Source organism: Hemitrygon akajei, chromosome 28 (genome assembly GCF_048418815.1).
Source record: "Hemitrygon akajei chromosome 28, sHemAka1.3, whole genome shotgun sequence".
Lineage (NCBI taxonomy): Eukaryota > Metazoa > Chordata > Chondrichthyes > Myliobatiformes > Dasyatidae > Hemitrygon > Hemitrygon akajei.
Window position 1 is genome coordinate 14,342,767 of NC_133151.1, and position 17,821 is coordinate 14,360,587.

The 17,821-nt window shown below is 45.0% G+C and overlaps 2 protein-coding genes across 5 annotated transcripts in view; both read left to right on the forward strand.

The window, feature by feature from the left end:
- The window catches only part of LOC140717698 (solute carrier family 22 member 6-A-like), a 79,195-nt gene extending 74,906 nt beyond the window's left edge, over positions 1 to 4,289 (forward strand). For both annotated transcript variants that reach the window (XM_073031365.1, XM_073031366.1), the window contains exon 11: positions 3,560 to 4,289. In XM_073031365.1, the coding sequence (XP_072887466.1) occupies positions 3,560 to 3,641 (82 nt within the window). In that variant the 3' untranslated portion in view covers positions 3,642 to 4,289. The remainder of the gene's footprint in view (positions 1 to 3,559) is intronic.
- Positions 4,290 to 5,202: 913 nt separating this feature from the next.
- The window catches only part of LOC140717700 (solute carrier family 22 member 6-A-like), a 30,345-nt gene continuing 17,726 nt past the window's right edge, over positions 5,203 to 17,821 (forward strand). For 2 of the 3 annotated variants that reach the window (XM_073031367.1, XM_073031368.1), the window contains exons 1-4: positions 5,203 to 5,669; positions 5,956 to 6,059; positions 7,471 to 7,625; positions 13,469 to 13,637. In XM_073031367.1, coding sequence (XP_072887468.1) covers positions 5,268 to 5,669; positions 5,956 to 6,059; positions 7,471 to 7,625; positions 13,469 to 13,637 — 830 coding nt within the window. In that variant the 5' untranslated portion in view covers positions 5,203 to 5,267. The remainder of the gene's footprint in view (positions 5,670 to 5,955; positions 6,060 to 7,470; positions 7,626 to 13,468; positions 13,638 to 17,821) is intronic. The other variant, XM_073031369.1, reaches the window with a different exon arrangement.

Here is a 17,821-nt window from a genome sequence, read left to right on the forward strand (position 1 = left end):
GCCTGGTACGGGAATTGTACCTCCCTTAATCGCAGGACTCTGCAGAGAGTGGTGTGGACAGCCCAGTACATCTGTAGTTGTGAACTTCCCACTATTCAGGACATTTACAGAGACAGGTGTGTAAAAAGAGCACATAGGATCATTGGGGACCTGAGTCACCCCAGCCACAAACTGTTCCAGCTGCTACCATTTGGGAAACAGTACTGCAGCATAAAAACCAGGACCAACAGGCTCCGGGACAGCTTCTTCCACTAGGCCATCAGACTGATTAATTCATGCTGACACAACTGTATTCCTATGTTATATTGACAATCCTGTTGTACATACTACTTATTATAAATTGCATTTTGCACATTTAGACAGAGAGAAAACGTAAAGATTTTTACTCATATGTATGAAGGATGTAAGAAATCAAGTCAATTCAGTTCAACTCAGGTGTTCAATCAGTGTGCAAAAGACAACAAAATGTGCAAATATAGAAAGAAAGAAATAATAATAAATAAATAAGAAATAAATATCGAGAACATAAGATGAGGAATCCTTGAAAATAAGTCTGTAGGTTGTGTGAAGATTTTAGTGATGGAGCAAGTGAAGTTGAGTGAAGTTATCCCCTCTGGTTTAGGAGTCTGATGATAGAGGGATAATAACTGTCTCTGAACCTGGTGGTATGGGACCTGATGGTTGAGGGGTAATAACTTTCCTGAACCTGGTGGTGTGAGTCCTGAGGCTCCTGTACCTTCTTCCTGATGACAGCAGTGAGAAGAGAGCATGTCCTGAGTGGTTGGGATCTCTGATGATGGATGCTGCTTTCCTGCAACAGTGTTTCATGTCGATGTGTTCAATGGTGGGGAGGGCTTTACCCATGATGGACTGGGCTGTATCCACCACCGCTTGAACAGATTTTCCGTTCAAGGGCATTGGTGTTTCCATACCAGGCTGTGATACAGCCAGTCAATACACTCTCCACCGCACATAGAAAAAAATAGAAAACCAAAAGGACAGTACAGGCCCTTCAGCCCACATTGGTGTGCCCAACATGTACTTAGTTTAGAAATTACCTAGGGTTTCCTATAGCCCCCTATTTTTCTAAGGCCCTTCATTAGGACTGGGAAGAAAAGGGGAAGAAGTCACTAATAAGAAGGTTGGGGCGAAGGGGAAGGATTACAAACCAGAAAGGTGATTATACTTATATAAATATTTAAATTTTTTAGTAATTTTAATACCAAGATAGGTAAAATAATTTTTAGCAATATTAATAGATATTTGATCATAATAATCAGAATAATTATTAATAGGAAATAATTCACTTTTATGTAAATTTAATTTATATCCAGAGAAAATACTAAATTCAGTAAATATGGATATCATAGAGGGAATAGATTTCCTGGGGTCTGAAATGTAAACTACTAAATCATCTGCGTATAACAAAACTGTATGTACTTTATCCCCTCTCTTAATACCCTGAACAGAATTAGAATCCCTGAGCAATAGCAAGTGGTTCTAAAACCAAATTAAATAATAAAGGACTAAGAGGATAACCCTGACGGGTTCCTCTTTATAGGCTAAAATAAGGAGATTTTTGATTATTAGTTATAACTGCAACCATCGGGGCTTGCTAAATCAGTTTGATCCAGGAAATAAATCCCGGATCAAAATTAAACCTCTTCAAAGCCTGGAATAAATAAGGCCATTCCACCCTGTCAAAAGCTTTCTCTGCATCCAGAGACACAATACATTCAGATTCTTTAACTGAGGGAGAATAAATAATATTTAACAATCTTTGAATATTAAAATGTGAATACCTATTTTTAATAACTCCAGTGTGATCATTTGAGATAACAGCAGGCAAAATATTCTCAAGTCTATTGGCTAAAATCTTAGAGAGAATTTTAAAATCCATATTCAATAAGGAGATTGGTTTATAGGAGGCACATTCAGATAGATCTTTTCCTTTATTAGGAATCAATGAAATTGATGCCTCACTAAAAGTTTTTGGAAGATTCCCAGAGGATATAGAATCAGTGAAAGTTTGACAAAGATGTGATGTAAGCATTTCATTAAAGGTCTTATAAAATTCCACTGCATATCCATCTGGTCCTGGAGCTTTAAAGATTTATATAAGTATAATTTCCTTCCTCTAATTGAATATACACAACAAATGCTTTCCAAATGGTCGCCCATGATGATGTCATTAATTGGTCAAATAAATGCTATAAAAATGGCAATTTTACAGCAGTTTTTATATACGTTTCAAGCGGTTCCATCCTTTGTCCTGAAAACGTTCTTTGATAGAATAGATTCTATGATCCTGTCATATATTTGGAATAATAAGAGTTCTGGAGTGAGTAAACCTTTATTGAAAAAATTAAAAAAAGATAGAGGACTGGCATTACCAAACTTTAGATTTTATTATTGGGCAATTAATATTCGTTATATCACTTTTTGGATTTATGGTATAGATAATCAGGACTGTCCTTCATGGTTGGACTGCGAGGAGAATTCGGTAAGGGGGTTTTCTTTGGCTTCTTTACTGAGAGCTCCTCTTCCTTTTTTGTTTTCTAGGATTGGTAGGCAAGATTTTAGTCCCATTGTTAGACATACATTAAAAACATTCATCACTTACGGCAATCTTTGGGAATACTCCAAAGGAAGCAGGAAATGTTTCTGCTTCAGCTCAACGTATGATAGCCTTTTCAACTTCATTGGCTATTTGTTGTATTGGAAGGATTCCAATCCACCTACTGTTTTTCTCTGGCTCTCCTTCATTATGTCTTGTTTAAGCTTGGAGAAAATTAGAAGTCGGACGTTCGATACATCTTTTAAATTTGAGCAAACCTGGCGACCTTTCATTCAATATTTTCATATGATCTAATTTTTCTTCTTTTTTTTTCCTTTTTAGATAATTTTTTTTCTTCTCTGCGAAGTTTCAGATTTGACCAGAAGGATGGTTCTTTTTTTTTTGTAATTATATCCTCAAATGGACTTCCCAGTCCTCTTTTTTTGTTTTAGGTTAGTTTAGTGGGTTTTTTTTAATAATAGAAATTTTTGAGTCTTTTTTATGAATTGTTAAGAGGAATTGTGGTTCCTGTTTTATATACTAGCTCAATATTATACTATACATGATTTTGACAGTGTATATTCCTTTCTTTGTACTTTTATTGAAATATGTATTTGATAGAACTTCTCCTCTGATTTGTATCTATCCCTATATATTTTTTTTAATCAATAAAAAAAGATTGAAAAATGAAAATGAAAGGTGATATGTGAAGCCAGGTGGGTGGGGCAGAGAGGGGATGAAGTAAGAAGCTGGGGGGTGATAGGCTGGAAAGGTAAAGGGCTGAGAAAGAAGGAATCTGATTGATTGGAGATCAGACCATGGGGTAAGATACGGCGGAGGGGAACACCCGGGGGAGGTGAGCAGGTGAAGAGAAGAGCTAAGAGGCCAGGGTGGGGAAAGGAAGAAATGGGGATGGGAACAGAAACAAAATAAGCACAATTTGGAGAAATTGAGGTTCCTGGGGTTAAAAAGACGACACTGCTGACTTGTGGTTGTTCGCAGGTGGAGATCGGGGAAGGCGCCAAAGGCGGATGTGATCCCGGAACCGGGAGCGCAAATTCCCCTGGTGGAACAGAGGCCCTGAACCGGAACGCCGCCTGGTGCCCTCGTCAACACACCTCCACAGATGGACAGGAGGGTAGTGAAGGAGCCGAATTGCCGGCTCCTGCTACTGTTTGCCCAGCTGGATGTTGTGACTTGTACCTCCTGTACCTAATAAAGTGGACATGGAGTGTACGTTCATGGCCTTCTGCTGCTGTAGCCCGTCCACTTGAATGTTTGATGTGTTGAGCATTCAGAGATGCTCTTCTGCTCACCACTGTTGTAACGTGTGGTTATTTGAGTTACTGTCACCATCCTGTCAGCTTGAACCAGTCTGGCCATTCTCCTCTGACCTCTCTCATTAACAAGGTGTTTTCACCCTCAGAACTGCTGCTCACTGGATGTTTTTGTGTGTTTTGCACTGTTCTCTGTAAACTGTGGACCCAGAAGATCTGCAGTTTCTGAGATACTCAAATCACCCCATCTGGCACCAACAATCATTCCACGGTCAAAGTCACTTAGATCACATTACGTGCCCATTCCGATTTTGCTGTGAACAGAAATTGAACCTCCTGACCATGTCTGCATGCTTTTATACATCGAGTTGCTGCCACATGATTGGCTGATTAGATATTTGCATTAACGAACTGGTGTACATTCGTCTCTAATAAAGTGGCTGCTGTGTGTAAAAGCAATGTTTACTGAGTCTGGACCCTATTCCCGGGGTGGTGGGGGTGGACGTGTGGAGGTTGCGGGAGGGGCTCAGTCGCTACAGCACACAGCGACATCAGACATAGAACACAGGACAGGACCATCGAGGGATTTCAGTCGTCTGTAGATATGAAGGTTTTGCTTGTGTCAGAACGATGCACAGCATGGACACCGGCCCTTCAGCCCAAGTTGTCCATGCTATCCCAGATGCCCCAACTCATTGGCCCATGTTTGGCTTTTAAACCAGTGTTTCCCAACCATCTTTATACCCTGGACCCCTGCCATTAACCCTGGGGTATGTGGAACCCAGGTTGGGAATCCCTGATATAAACCTTTCCTATCCAGGTTCAGAAACAATTATGACCCTACAACCATCAGGCTCCTGAACCAACATGGAGACCTTCTCTCAGCTCAGCACTGAACTGATTCCACAACCTATGGACTCACTTTCAAGGGCTCTTCACCTCACATTTTTAACATACAGGAGGTTGCTAACAAAGAAGCCACTGAGTGTTTCTGCGACCTCTCAAACCACGGAGTGAATTCTATCACCCTATGTTCTCAACGGCTCCTTTAAATTCTTCTGCCATCTTCCACCTTCCTTTCCAGTCCAGATGAATGATCTCTGCCCGAAACGTTGACAGTTTATTCATTTCCATTGATGCTGCCTGGCCTGCTGAGTTCCTCCGGCGTTCTGTGTGTGTTGCTCTGGATTTCCAGCATCCGCAGAGTCTCCAGTGTTTACAATTCCTTTACCCTGTGCTCCCTAGATCCTGATTTCACAGTGACTGTGGTCATTAAACTTAGTTTAATAGTTCAGAATTAATAATTAAATCTTGTTATCAGCATGTTAACCATTACCAGACATCACATGCTGAAGACTGAGTGCGGGTTTAGGCATCGATTGCCAGCAGAGTCTGCCTCAGTACATCTGGTCAGCCCTTCTGCTACGCAGACCATGGCTTTTGGGGACCTCTTGGAGATGGTTGGAGGCCTCGGGAAATTCCAAGCCATCCACATTGTCCTACTGTCAATACCATACATCTTTGCGTCCTGCCACAATGTGCTCCAGAACTTCATGGCCGCTGTCCCCGACCACTGGTGCCGGGTGCCGCAGGGAGACCAGGGCTCGAGGTACCTCAATGTGACGGAGGAGCTGCTGAGGGAGGAGTTTCTCCGGGTGTTCCTGCCCCTGGACGAGGAAGGGAGGCCGGACAAGTGCCGCATGTACAGCTCCCCGCAGTGGCATCTCCTGGGGACCAACGAGACGCAGGGCAACGGGAGCCAACCTGATACACAGGCGTGCACTGATGGGTGGGTGTACAACCGCTCCCAGTTCACGTCGACGATCGTGACAGAGGTACATCTGGAAATGCCCCCCTCACCTCTGGGGGATGGTGTACTGAAGGGGGTGGCTGGACGGAGTGAACAGAATGCGCGTGACACAACGCTTTACAGCGGCAGAGACCCGGGTTCAATTCCCGCCACGGTCTGTGAGGAGTTTGTCCGTTCTCCCCGTGACCGCGTGGGTTTCCTGCCGCAATGCAAAGACGTGTGGGTTAGTAGGGTAATTGTCACATGGGTGTAATTGGGCAGCGCAGGGTCCGTGTCCTCAGTGACAATTGGTTGTGCCCTTGTTTCGGCAGTGGGACCTTGTGTGTGATCGGAAGTCTCTGAAGCAGATGGTGCAGTCGATCTACATGGCTGGACTGCTGATCGGAGCCTGTGTCCTGGGCAGACTGTCTGACAAGTAAGTTCAAAGTTCCAAGTCTATTTATGATCAAAATATGGATGCCACGTACAACGGTGAGATTTGTCTTCTTGCTGGGAGCCACAGAACACAAGAAGCACAATAGAATCCACGATAAAACCCCACAGCACAGCGACAGTCACACATCCAAATCACTCAAAGGGCAACATGGAGACGGTTTAATCTCTGGATAAACTCAGTGGGGCAAACAGCATCTGGGGGGAGGGGAAGCAACTGCTGAATGAGAGTGTTTAAGCTGCTGTGTGGTCTAACCAGAGTTTTATCAAGCTGAAACATTACCTCGAGACTCTTGAACTGAATCTTCCAACTACTGAAGGACAAAACACCTTCTTAACCACCCTATCGACTTTGAGGGATCTCTGGATGTGGACCCCACATACCTACCTAAGTCTCTTAAAATGTTCCTAATGTATCTCCCTCTACTACCACCCCAGGCAGGGCGATCCACAGACCCACCACTCTCAGAGTAAAATACTCTGACATCCCCAGCCCATACTTCCTTCCAATCACCTTAAAATCATGTCCCCTCGTATTAACCATTTCCACCCTGGGAAAAAGTCTCTGGCTCAATCTGTGCCTCTTATCATCTTGTACACCTCTATCATATCCTCCTTTACTCTGAAGAGAAAACCTCCAACTCGCTCAAACTATTCTCACAAAACTTGCTCTCTAATCCAGGCAGCATCCTGGTAAATCTCCTCTGCACCCTCTCTAAAGCTTCCACATCCTTCCTATAATGAGGCGGCTAGAACTGAACACAATACTCCAAGTGTGGTCTGACCAGAGGTTTATGGAGCTGTAACATTACCTCACACCTCTTCAACTCAATCCCCCGACTGATGAACCCAACACACCACAATCCTTCATAACCACCATATCAACATGTGCAGCAACTTTGAGGGATCTATGGACGTGGCGGAAATGGCTAATACCAGAGGCCAAACTCTTAGGTGATTAGTGGAAAATATAGGGGGAGATAGAAAGCGTATCTTTGGGCAAAGCGTAGCACCCCCCACCCCAACAATGATCAGGGTCACTTGAAGCCATGGGAGCAGGTGGTGGATGGTTGTATGAGCAGCCCGGTGCATTTCACAAATCCTGGTTATGTGACCACTGACACCAGGCAGACAATCTGTGAGGAGTATTGATAATGTCTGGGGTCACCTGGAGTAACTTGATGGGCCGGTGGGTTGTACTGTGCTGTAATGTTCTGTTTTCTATGATGGTTCTGGAACTGTTCAGACTCCTGGATAATATCAGTGAAACGTCACACAGCCATTCAGACATTAACCACATAACCAGGACCAGAGAGCCACTTACCGACGCTCTCCCATCATGTCAGCGTGGGCTCCTGGTCACCGGTGCTTACCCAATGCTTCTCGCCTGTCAGGTTTGGCCGTCGAACCCTGCTGCTATGGTCCCACTTCCTGGTCGCCGTGTCGGGGACCTGTGGAGCATTCTCCTCCTCCTTCCCGCTCTTCTGCTTCTGGAGATTTCTGTCGGGGGTCGGCTTGTCGGGCGTCATCATCAATGGCCTTTCTCTCAGTGAGTGACCAGTCGCCTCGGAATAGGAGGATGGTTTTCTTCAGCCAGAGGGTGGTGAATCGGTGGAATTCATTGTAAATGCAATGTTAGTGTTCATTTCCAGAGGGCTGTAAGATAAAAGTAAGGTTTTAATGCTGAGAGCTTATAAGGCATTGGTCAGGCCATACTTGGAGAATCTTGGAACCCTTAACTAGGAAAAGGTGTGCTGGCATTCGAGAGGGTCCAGAGGAGGCTCAGGAGAATGATCCCGGGAATGAAAGGGCTAATTTACGAGTAGTGTTTGATGGCTCTGGGTCTGTACTCACTGGAGAATGAGGGGTGTTCTCATTGAAACCTATCGAATATTGAAAGGCTGAGATAGAGTGGATGTGAGAGGATGTTTCCAATAGTGGGAGAGTCTCGGACCAGAGGGAACAGCCTCAGAATAGAGGGATGTCCCCTTAGAACAGCGATGAGGAGGAATTCCTTTAGGAAAGGGTGGTGAGTCTATGGAATTCATTGCCACAGATAGCTGTGGAGGCCCAGTTGTTGGGTATATTTAAAGTGGAGTTTGATATGTTGTTCATGATTAAGGGGGTGAAAGGTTACAGGTATAAGTTGGGAGAATGGGATAGAGTGCAAAATCAGCCCTCACTGAATGGTGGAACAGACTCGATGGGCCAAATGGCCTGATTCAATGGTTCAATTTAATATCAGAGAAAGTATACAGTATAGAGCCTGAAATTCTTGCTCTTCACAGACATCCATGAAACAGAAAGAAAAATCCCAAAGAATGAATGATAGGGAAGCATTAGAAACCCAAAGCATCCCTCCCCTTCCTATTTACAAGCTGCAGCAAAAGCACCAGCCCCCTCCCTCTTCACTCCTTGCTCCAGCAAAAGCATCAAGCCCATCTCCTCCTCCTCTTCCTTCCTCCAGCAAAAGCATCGCACCAACCCCCCCCCCCACCACCACCCCCCATGCAAACAGTGGCATATCTCGGGTATGGCACGTGCCCTGGGTGCCACTGAGCAGTTTCTATTAAAGTCAGACAAGCCATCCTCGAATAGTGAAAAAAGAATTTTCTTCAGATGTACGATCTGCCCTTGATTATCATGGCTGAGAAGCACTAGGATGGCCTTATTTCAGAGCATTGTGTAAGAAGACCATGAAATGTTTCTTCACGAAGAAGAACGAAAGTGGAGCTGAAGGACGGAAGAGACGAAAGTTGGAGGTGGAGGAAGCCAAGAAGTCGAGCAGGTTCTTCATGCCCTTCTTTGAAAAGCTTCTTTGACACCTTCCATGGAGTCGCCTGCACCTGCTACACGTTTGTTAGAATCCGAAAGTGGATCAAGTACAAATGTGTCACAAGCCGAGGAGGAAGTCAAGTCAGATAAATCCGAGTATGATGAGATGAAGAGTGAAGCTGCCACAGAGAACGTGGACATGACAGGAGGGGAAGACGATGGTGGTGTTGGTGACGTTGAGGTTATTGACAAGATTGAATCTGATGACACTGAACCTCATGAACTGGATGGGGTCAAAGAGCCTCGAACTGTCATACCAGAAGTGATTGAACAGCATGACATCGGACTTCTGAAGTTTGACAAGGACTTGACAAGAATCCTTCACTGCATAAAATTCCTTGCAACTCAGAACCTGGTTTTGCGACGACACAGGGAGTCACTTCAGCTAGACGATGACTCCAATGTGGGAAATTTCCTTGGCTTACTGAAACTACTTGTCATCTTTGATGCTGTCATAAAAGAACACCTCACTAATTTGGAAAGTCATCCTGGATCCATGATTTATCTTTCACCAAAATGAATTCATCCACTGTTCGCCAGAGTTTACTGAGAAGCATTCATAAAGCCAAGTACTATGGTCTCATGTTCGACTCGACTCCTGATCAGGCACACCGTGAGCAGATGTCAGAAGTAGTGAGGTATGTGGAAGCTGATTTTGAGAGGAAAACAGTCTATGTTAGAGAGTCCTTCCGTGGTTTTATCCAGATAAGCCAGAAGGATGCTGAGAGCTTGGTTGAAGACATCTTGAAACAGCTAGAGAAGGACGAAATGGAGCTACAAGATTGTCGGTCACAGTGCTATGACAACACTACTGTGATGGCTGGACACAGAAGTGGTGTTCATCAAAGAATAAGTGAGAAAAACAACCTGGCAGTGTTTGTGAACTGCAACAATCACTCACTCAACTTGGTGGGTGTACATGCAGTCAAGCAGAATACCATGTTGGTCACGTTTTTTCAAACCATCGAAGCTCTTTACGTGTTTTTCTCTCATTCAATACAGCGCTGGGAAAAACTCAAAAACACAGTGCTTGTGGTCTCGGCCCAAAATATCAACTGTGCTTCTTCCTATAGATGCTGCCTAGCCTGCTGTGTTCCACCAGCATTTTGTGCGTGTTGCTTGAATTTCCAGCATCTGCGGTTTCCTCGTGTGTGCCTGTAGTTGTTAAGTCGGAGTCCGAAACCAGGTGGAGTGCAAGGACAGAAGCAGTGAAGCCCGTCAATAAGTACCTTGAGAAAAACTTGAAGTAAGTTAATGAGAAGTGACGCAAGGCAGCTGTACAACTGCATGTTGAGTTCCGATTTTCTGATTTTGCTCGGATTTTGGAACAAAGTACTCATTTGCATTGACCATATTCAAAAGAGGCTGCAGGATCCTAGCATGAACTTCCACGATGCTGCCCTGGATTTGAAAGCCCTCCGAGATCATTTTTATGATGAAAGAGAAGTGTAGGTCAGTGAGTCACTCGAAGAAGGAGTCGGTCTCTGTCAAGAGTGGAATATTGAAGTTGAAAGACGGCAGAGATGAAAGAAACAAACGGCTGATGAGAACTTGAGAGACGCTGGGTTAACAGCTAAGGAGGAAATGGAAAGAATCATGAAGGGAACACTCGACCATCTTCACAGAGAAATGGACGAAAGGTTCGCTCATTTGCATGACACTGACGCCAAGTTTGGGTTCATTCTCGATGTCGAGGGACTGTGTTACGGCACCGACAGTAACAACCTAAAGAAGAAGTGCGAAAATTGTATAACTCTGATGTTGATGGACAGCAGCTATATGAAGAAATTTTGGATTGTAGAATGTTGCTATCAAGGTGGGTCAACATGAAAATATCAAGACCTGAAGAGCTTCTAGAATTTATTGTTCAGTATGGAGATGAGAACGTCTTCCCCAATCTTCACATTGCTATTTGGATAATGCTAACCACCGCAGTTTCCATCGCCAGCTGTGAGAGATCATTCAGCAAGTTAAATACTTTTGTATTTGAGAGCCTCCATGGGTCAAGGCAGACTCTGTGATCTTGCTCTGCTGAGTGTAGAAAGAGAAGAAACTGAAAAAACTGACTTTGATCACATCATAGACCAATTTGCATCAGTGAAAGCAAGGAAGGTGCAGTTATAGTTTTCATGTAGCACCATAATTTGTTAATTAGAAGTAATGAGCTGGACGTATTTTTGAGCTGGTATTATGGTAAAGTTATCTAAAAGATGGGTGTCAGATGTTTGGACAAGGGCGCAATTTCAGTGCTTGCCAGAGGCGCTATTTTCCGTAGATACGCCCCTGCATGCAAGCAGTGGCAAACCCCCAGAGACCAACATCTAGACTCTGTAAACTCTCTCGTTCCTCAATCAGACTTTCTTTACCCATGCACAAGGAGAACAGCCCCGGTCCCTGTCACCAAAGTGTTGTCGCGTCAGAACAGAAAATGCCATTGTTATGCAGAATTGACTCACAGTCACGGATACAGACCGTTTGGTAAACTGTGTATAGTCAGGTTCCTTCCTTGCAAGATCAATTGCCGTTGTGGTTTTAAAGTCAATAGAAACTACAAGCTGACCGATGATAACCTGAAGTTCGTAAATCAATTGTGCCTTCCTTGGTGTGTGTGTTTCACACCCTCATCTCATCTCCTGTGAAATGTCTCCAGTCCCCTGCTGTGCACAGGGAAGCGATGCTCTGCAAGACCTTTCTTTCCCGGGCTCTCTGCACTCTATCCTTGCCTGGATATTACGTTAACCCTTGCCTTACCGTAGCTCCCTTAGGATTGTGGCCAGTGTAAGTGAACAGCACCCATAACACTCTGAAATGGCACTTTTAAAATTAGTGTGGCAGGGTGCAGATACGTCTCTACCAAAGGAGGCGTCCCTTCCACCAGCCTGCAGGTCACCCTTGGGCAAGGTGTTGCACCTACTTTACCCCCCCCCCCCCCCCCACCGATCAGGGTCACGTGAAGCCATGGGAGCAGCCGGTGCAGATCACAAGTCCTGGTTATGTGACCACTGACACCAGGCAGACAATCTCTGAAGAGTATCGATAATGGCTGGGGTCACCCATCTTGTGAAGACACTCCCCGGAAGGAGGCAAGGGGGCAAACAAGCTCTGCAGAAATATTTGCCAAGAACACTCATGATCATGGAAAGACCGTGCTCGCCCATGTCATATGGCACAGCAGAATATGTCTGTTCTTACCCAGAGAAACTTATGTAATCTCCCCACCGTCCGGTCCTGTCGATAAGTAGATTGTATTCCACTGTATGTCAGTTGAGTACGAGCTGATTCAGAATTGACACACAAAGCACTGGACGAACTTAACGGGTCAGACAGAATCTATGAGGAGACGTTTCAGGCGGAGACCTTTGACCTGGACCGAAAGGGTAGAGGGAAGATTGCCAGTATAAAGAATCTATATCAGGTTGTTTTGTGACAGCAGTACATTGCAATATATGAAATATAACAAGTCACAATAAGAATGTCTGAAAAATATTAAAAAGTCATGCAGAAAGAGAGCAAAGTACTGAGGTCGAGCTCCTGACTTGATAGACCTTCCAGAAATCTGATGATGGTGGGATAGAAGCTGTTCCTGAATCGTTGTGTGTGTGTCTTCAGGCTCCTGTACCTCCCCCTGATGGTAGCAATGAGAGAAGAGAGCAAGTCCTGGACGGCAAGGGGACTTGATGATGGATACCACCTTTCTGAGGCATCACCGTTTGAAGATGTCCTCGATGCTGGGGACGCTGGTGCCCACGATGGAGCTGACTGAGTTTAAAATTCTCTGCACGTTTTTCCAAACCTGCGCAGTAGCCCCCGCTTCCCCAGCCCCTCTCTCCATACCAGTCGGTGATGGAACCAGTTAGAATGCTCTCCACTGGACATCTGTAGATATTTGCGAGTGTCTTTGGTGATATGTCAAACCTCCTCAAACTCCTAATGGAGTAGGTATATGAGCAGAAGTAGGCCATTCAGCCCATCACATCTGCTCTGCCATTCAATCATGGGCTGGTCCAATTCTTCCAGTATATTTAAGCACTACATTAATGTGCTAGCCCAGATAGATCTTCAGAGATGTTGACACATCAACTTGAAAGGGTGGGAAAAGATCTGGGGGGTGATGGGTGGATCTAAGTGAGGGAGGGGGTGATGCACAGATGGAGGAGGGGAGAGTGGGAATAGTGACAGAGACTGGGAGGTGATGGGTGGGGAGGTGAGGGGGAGTGATGGACAGACGGAGGAGGGGAGAGTGGGAATAGTGACAGAGACTGGGAGGGGTTGGGTTGGGAGGTGAGGGGGAGTGATGGACAGATGGAGGAGGGGAGAGTGGGAATAGTGACAGAGACGGAGGGGATGGGTGAGGTTGCAAAGGGCTGAAGTTGGTGGAATCTAACAGGAGAGGAGAGTGGAGTGGGAGGTAAAGGGAATGGGTTTAAGAAGGGCAGATGTCGACAGTGGGGGGAGGGACCTAGCAGGATGATGGGTAGGTAGAGCGGGTGGAGGGTTAAGAGGTGCAGACAGATTCCAGTTTGATTAACATGCTGTCTCTCCCTAATTTCCACCCAGCGGTTGAATGGATTCCAACCAGAGTTCGAACTAAACTTTCGTTGATAAGTTTTGTCGGTTACACAACTGGCCAGCTCCTCCTGGCAGGGATCGCCTACGGTCTAAAGGATTGGCGTTGGATCCAGTTCTCAGTCTCTGCCCCATTCTTGGTCTTCTTCCTTTATTCCTGGTAATGTCCAACTCCACTTGTCAACTCAACTCAAATCAAGTCAAGTCGTTTTTTATCATTTCGACCATAAACTGCTGGTACAGTACACAGTAAAAACAAGACAATGTTCCTCCAGGACCCTGGTGCTACATGAAACAACACAAAACTGCACTAGACTATGTGAGACAGCACAAGGCTACACTAGACTACGTAACCAACATAAAAACTGCACTAGACTACAGACCTGCACAGGACTACATAAAGTGCACAAAACAGCGCAGGGCAGTGCAATAATTAATTAATCAATAATAAAAAAGACAATAGGCACAGTAGAGGTCAAAATTCAATTTAATAATAAATGATGTAGATGTCAGTCTAGACTCTGGGTATTGAGGAGTCTGATGGCTTGGGGGAAGAAACTGTTGCACAGTCTGGTCGTGAGAGCCCGAATGCTTCGATATCTTTTGCCAGATGGCAGGAGGGAGAAGAGTTTGTATGAGGGGTGCGCGGGGTCCTTTATAATACTGTTTGCTTTGCAGGTGCAGCGTGTGGTGTAAATGTCTGTAATGGTGGGAAGAGAGACCCCGATGATCTTCTCAGCTGACCTCACTATCCGCTGCAGAGTTTTGCGGTCGAGATGCAAGATCAGTATATCTCTGATATACTGGAATCAAAGAACCCACTATTAGCCTGTCATATTTATTTCATTTTCAGCTACAACACAGTAGCAGCCCCCTCCTGACCAAGAGGCTCATGAGGCCCAATGACACCCATGTGACAATTCACCGACGAACTTGGGAGGAAACTGGATCACTCGGAGGAAATCCACACGTCCCCGGGGAGAACGTACAACAGTCCTACAGACAGCGGCGGGAATTGAACCCGGGTCGCTGGTAGTGTAGGAGACTAACACTAACCACTACTATCTCGGTCCACTGGCAGCTGGGGCAAAGGGAGAGTTTCAGGGACGATAAGGAAAATGGTCAATAAACAAGGAATGATGGAGTCAGGGCGTTATCAATCCACAGTGAAATTCCACTCTGGGATGTAGTCCATCTGGTCCAGGTGACTTATTCACTTTAAGACCTTTGAGTTTTCCCAGCACTTGTTCTTTTGTAATAGTAATGGCACTCACTCCTCCTCCCTGACACTCATGACCTGTGGCACACTGCTAGTCTCTTTCACAGTGAAGAGAGATTTAAAGCACCCATTTAATTCATTTCATTTGCCATTTCTTTGTCCCCCATTACTACCTCACCAGCATCATTTTCCAGTGGTCCAATATCAACTCTCATCTCCCTTTTACTCTTTATATAACTGAAAAATCTTTTAGTATCCTGCTTTGTATCATTGACTAGTTTCCCCTCATATTTTATCTTTTCCCTTCCTATAGCTTTTGTTAGTTTCCTTTTGTTGGGTTTTAAAAGTTTCCCCAATCATCTAACTTCCCAGTCACTTATGCTACCTTATATGCCCTTTATTTGTTTTTTATGTGGTTCTTAACTTCCCTTGTCAACCATGATTGCCTAGCCTTGCCATTTGAGAGCATCTTCTTCTGTGGGACATATCTATCCTGTGCCTTGTGAACTATTCCCAGAAACTTCAGCCATCTCTGCTCTGCTGTCATCCCTGCCAGTATCCTCCTCCAATCCACCTGAGCAAGATCCTCTCTCATGCCTCTGTAATTCCCTTTATTCCATTACGATACTGATACATGTGAGTTATGCTTCTCCCTCTCAAATTGCAGTATGGGTTCAATCATATTATGATCTCTGCCTCCCAAGGGTTCCTTTATGTTAAGCTCCCTAATAAGATCAGGATTATTACACTTCACCCAATCTGAGAAAGCCTTCCGCTGAGTAGGCTCGAGCACAAACTGCTCTCAAAAGCCATCTCATAGGCATTGAACAAATTCCATCTCTTGTGATCAGACATCAACCTCATTTTCCCAATCCCCTTGCGTATCGAAATCCCCTATTACACTGTGACATCATCCTACCTACATTTCCAGCTCCTTTGCAAACTCAACCCCACATCTTGGCTACTATTTGGAGGCTTGTATATGATTCCCATGATGGTTTTATCACCTTTGTATCTTCTTAGCTCCACCTACAAAGATCCAACAATCTCTAATTGTGCCATGAGTTCATCCACCTTACTCCGAATGCTACCTGCATTTAAATACAGCATCTTCAGTCCTGAATTCTTCGCCCTTTTGAGTTTTGCCTATGGTACAACTTAGCTCTTTGCTCTGTCTGCACTTGTACCCAGTCATTGGCTTGTCCTTCCTTACATTCATGTTACACCCATCATCTACTTGTAAACCTACTGGCTCAGCTCTATCAGGTCCCCATCCACTCCACAGAGATCATCATACTGTCCATTGAGGTTGTACAAGGTAAAACAGTAACAGAGTGCAGAATAAAGAGTCGCAGTTAAAGAGGAAGTGCAGTGCAGGTAGACCGTGCGCTCACATTGAGGTATATTGTCAGGTCAAGCGTCCATCCTGATTGTGATAGTAAACCATTCATCGGTTGTATCAATGCGGGTAGAAGCTGTCCTTGGGCCCAGGGGCGCGTGTGTTTACCACCATCTCTTTAGAGGCCTGCATCTTGTATCTCCCTATAAATTACCATGTGGTTGGGCTGGACAGGCTTGGACTTTATGCCTTGGGGCGTAAGAGGCTGAGGAGTGACCTTACTGAGGTGTATAAAATCACGAGGGGCAGAGATAAGGTTGTATTCTGAAGAGAGGACGAGGCAACCATAGCTGACAAGGGAAGTCGATGCCAGCATAAGGGCATATAATAGAGCAGAAAAAAGTTAAAAGCTTTTAAAAATCCACTGAAGACAACTAAAAGAGGCATAATGAGCGAAAAAGATGAAATAAGAAGGTAAGCTGGCCAAAAATATGAAAGAGGATATGAAAAGTTTTTCGGACATATAAAGAGTGAGGGAGAGAAAAGAGTGGATATTAGACCACTGGAAAGGTCGTAATGGGGGACCAAGAAATGGCGGATGAATTTTTAAAGTATTTTACGTCAGTCTTCACTGTGGAGGGCATGCAGCATGCCAGAAATGTGAGTATTTGGGGCAGAAGGGAGTGTAATTGCTGTTACTCAGGAGAAAGTGCTTGGGAAGCTGAAAGATCCGAAGTTAGATAAGTCACCTGAACCAGAATGACTACACCCTGTGTCATATGGTCTTATGGGCGAACGGTCACAGTCTTCTCCCCAGGACTGGAGAATCAAGAACCAGAGGCCACAGGCAGAGAAATCTGCAGATGCTGGAAATCAAAGTAACCGATGCAAAATTTTGGAGCTGCTCATCAGACCAGGCAGCGTCCATCTCTGCCTGTTCTCCATCTCCCTCTGGTGCTCCCCTCTCCCTTTCTTTCTCCCTAGGCCTCCCGTCCCAAGATCCTTTCCCTTTTCCAGCTTTGTATCCCTTTTGCCAATCACCTTTCCAGCTCTTAGCTTCATCCAGCCCCTCCAGTCTTCTCCTATTATTTCGCATTTCCCCCTCCCCCTCCTACTTTCAAATCTCTTACTATCTTTCCTTTCAGTTAGTCCTGATGAAGGGTCTCGGCCTGAAACGTCAACAGTGCTTCTCCTATAGATGCCGCCTGGCCTGCTGTGTTCCACCAGCATTTTGTGTGTGTTGCTGGGACATTGACTGTTTGCTCTTTTCCACAGATGCTGCCTGACCCGCTGAGTTTCTCCAGCATTCTGTGTGTGTGTGTGTTACCAGAGGACACAGGTTTAATGTGAGAGGGAAGAGATTTAACAGGAACCTGAGGGGCAACTTCTTCACTCAGAGGGTGGTTGGTATATGGAACGAGCTGCCAGAGGATGTGGTTGAGGCAGGTACATTCACAACATTTAACAGACACTTGGACAGGTACGTGGTTAAGATCAGAGGAGCAGAATTAGTCTTTTCAGTCTATCAAGTGCCTGCTCTGCTGATTTATTATCCCTCACACCCACTCTCCTGTCTTCTCCCCATAACCTTTGATGCCCTGAGTCTCTCAACCTCTGCCACAGAAAGCATGAACCCCTGATAGATGCAGCAGAATTGAACCCGGGCTCCTGGCACTGTAGACCATTAGGTCAACAGCTGCACCACTGTGTCAAGCTTCCAAAGGGCATAGTTTTGATTTCAGAGGTGTAATTTTAAAAGGGAGTTCAGGGGAAAGTTCTTCATCCA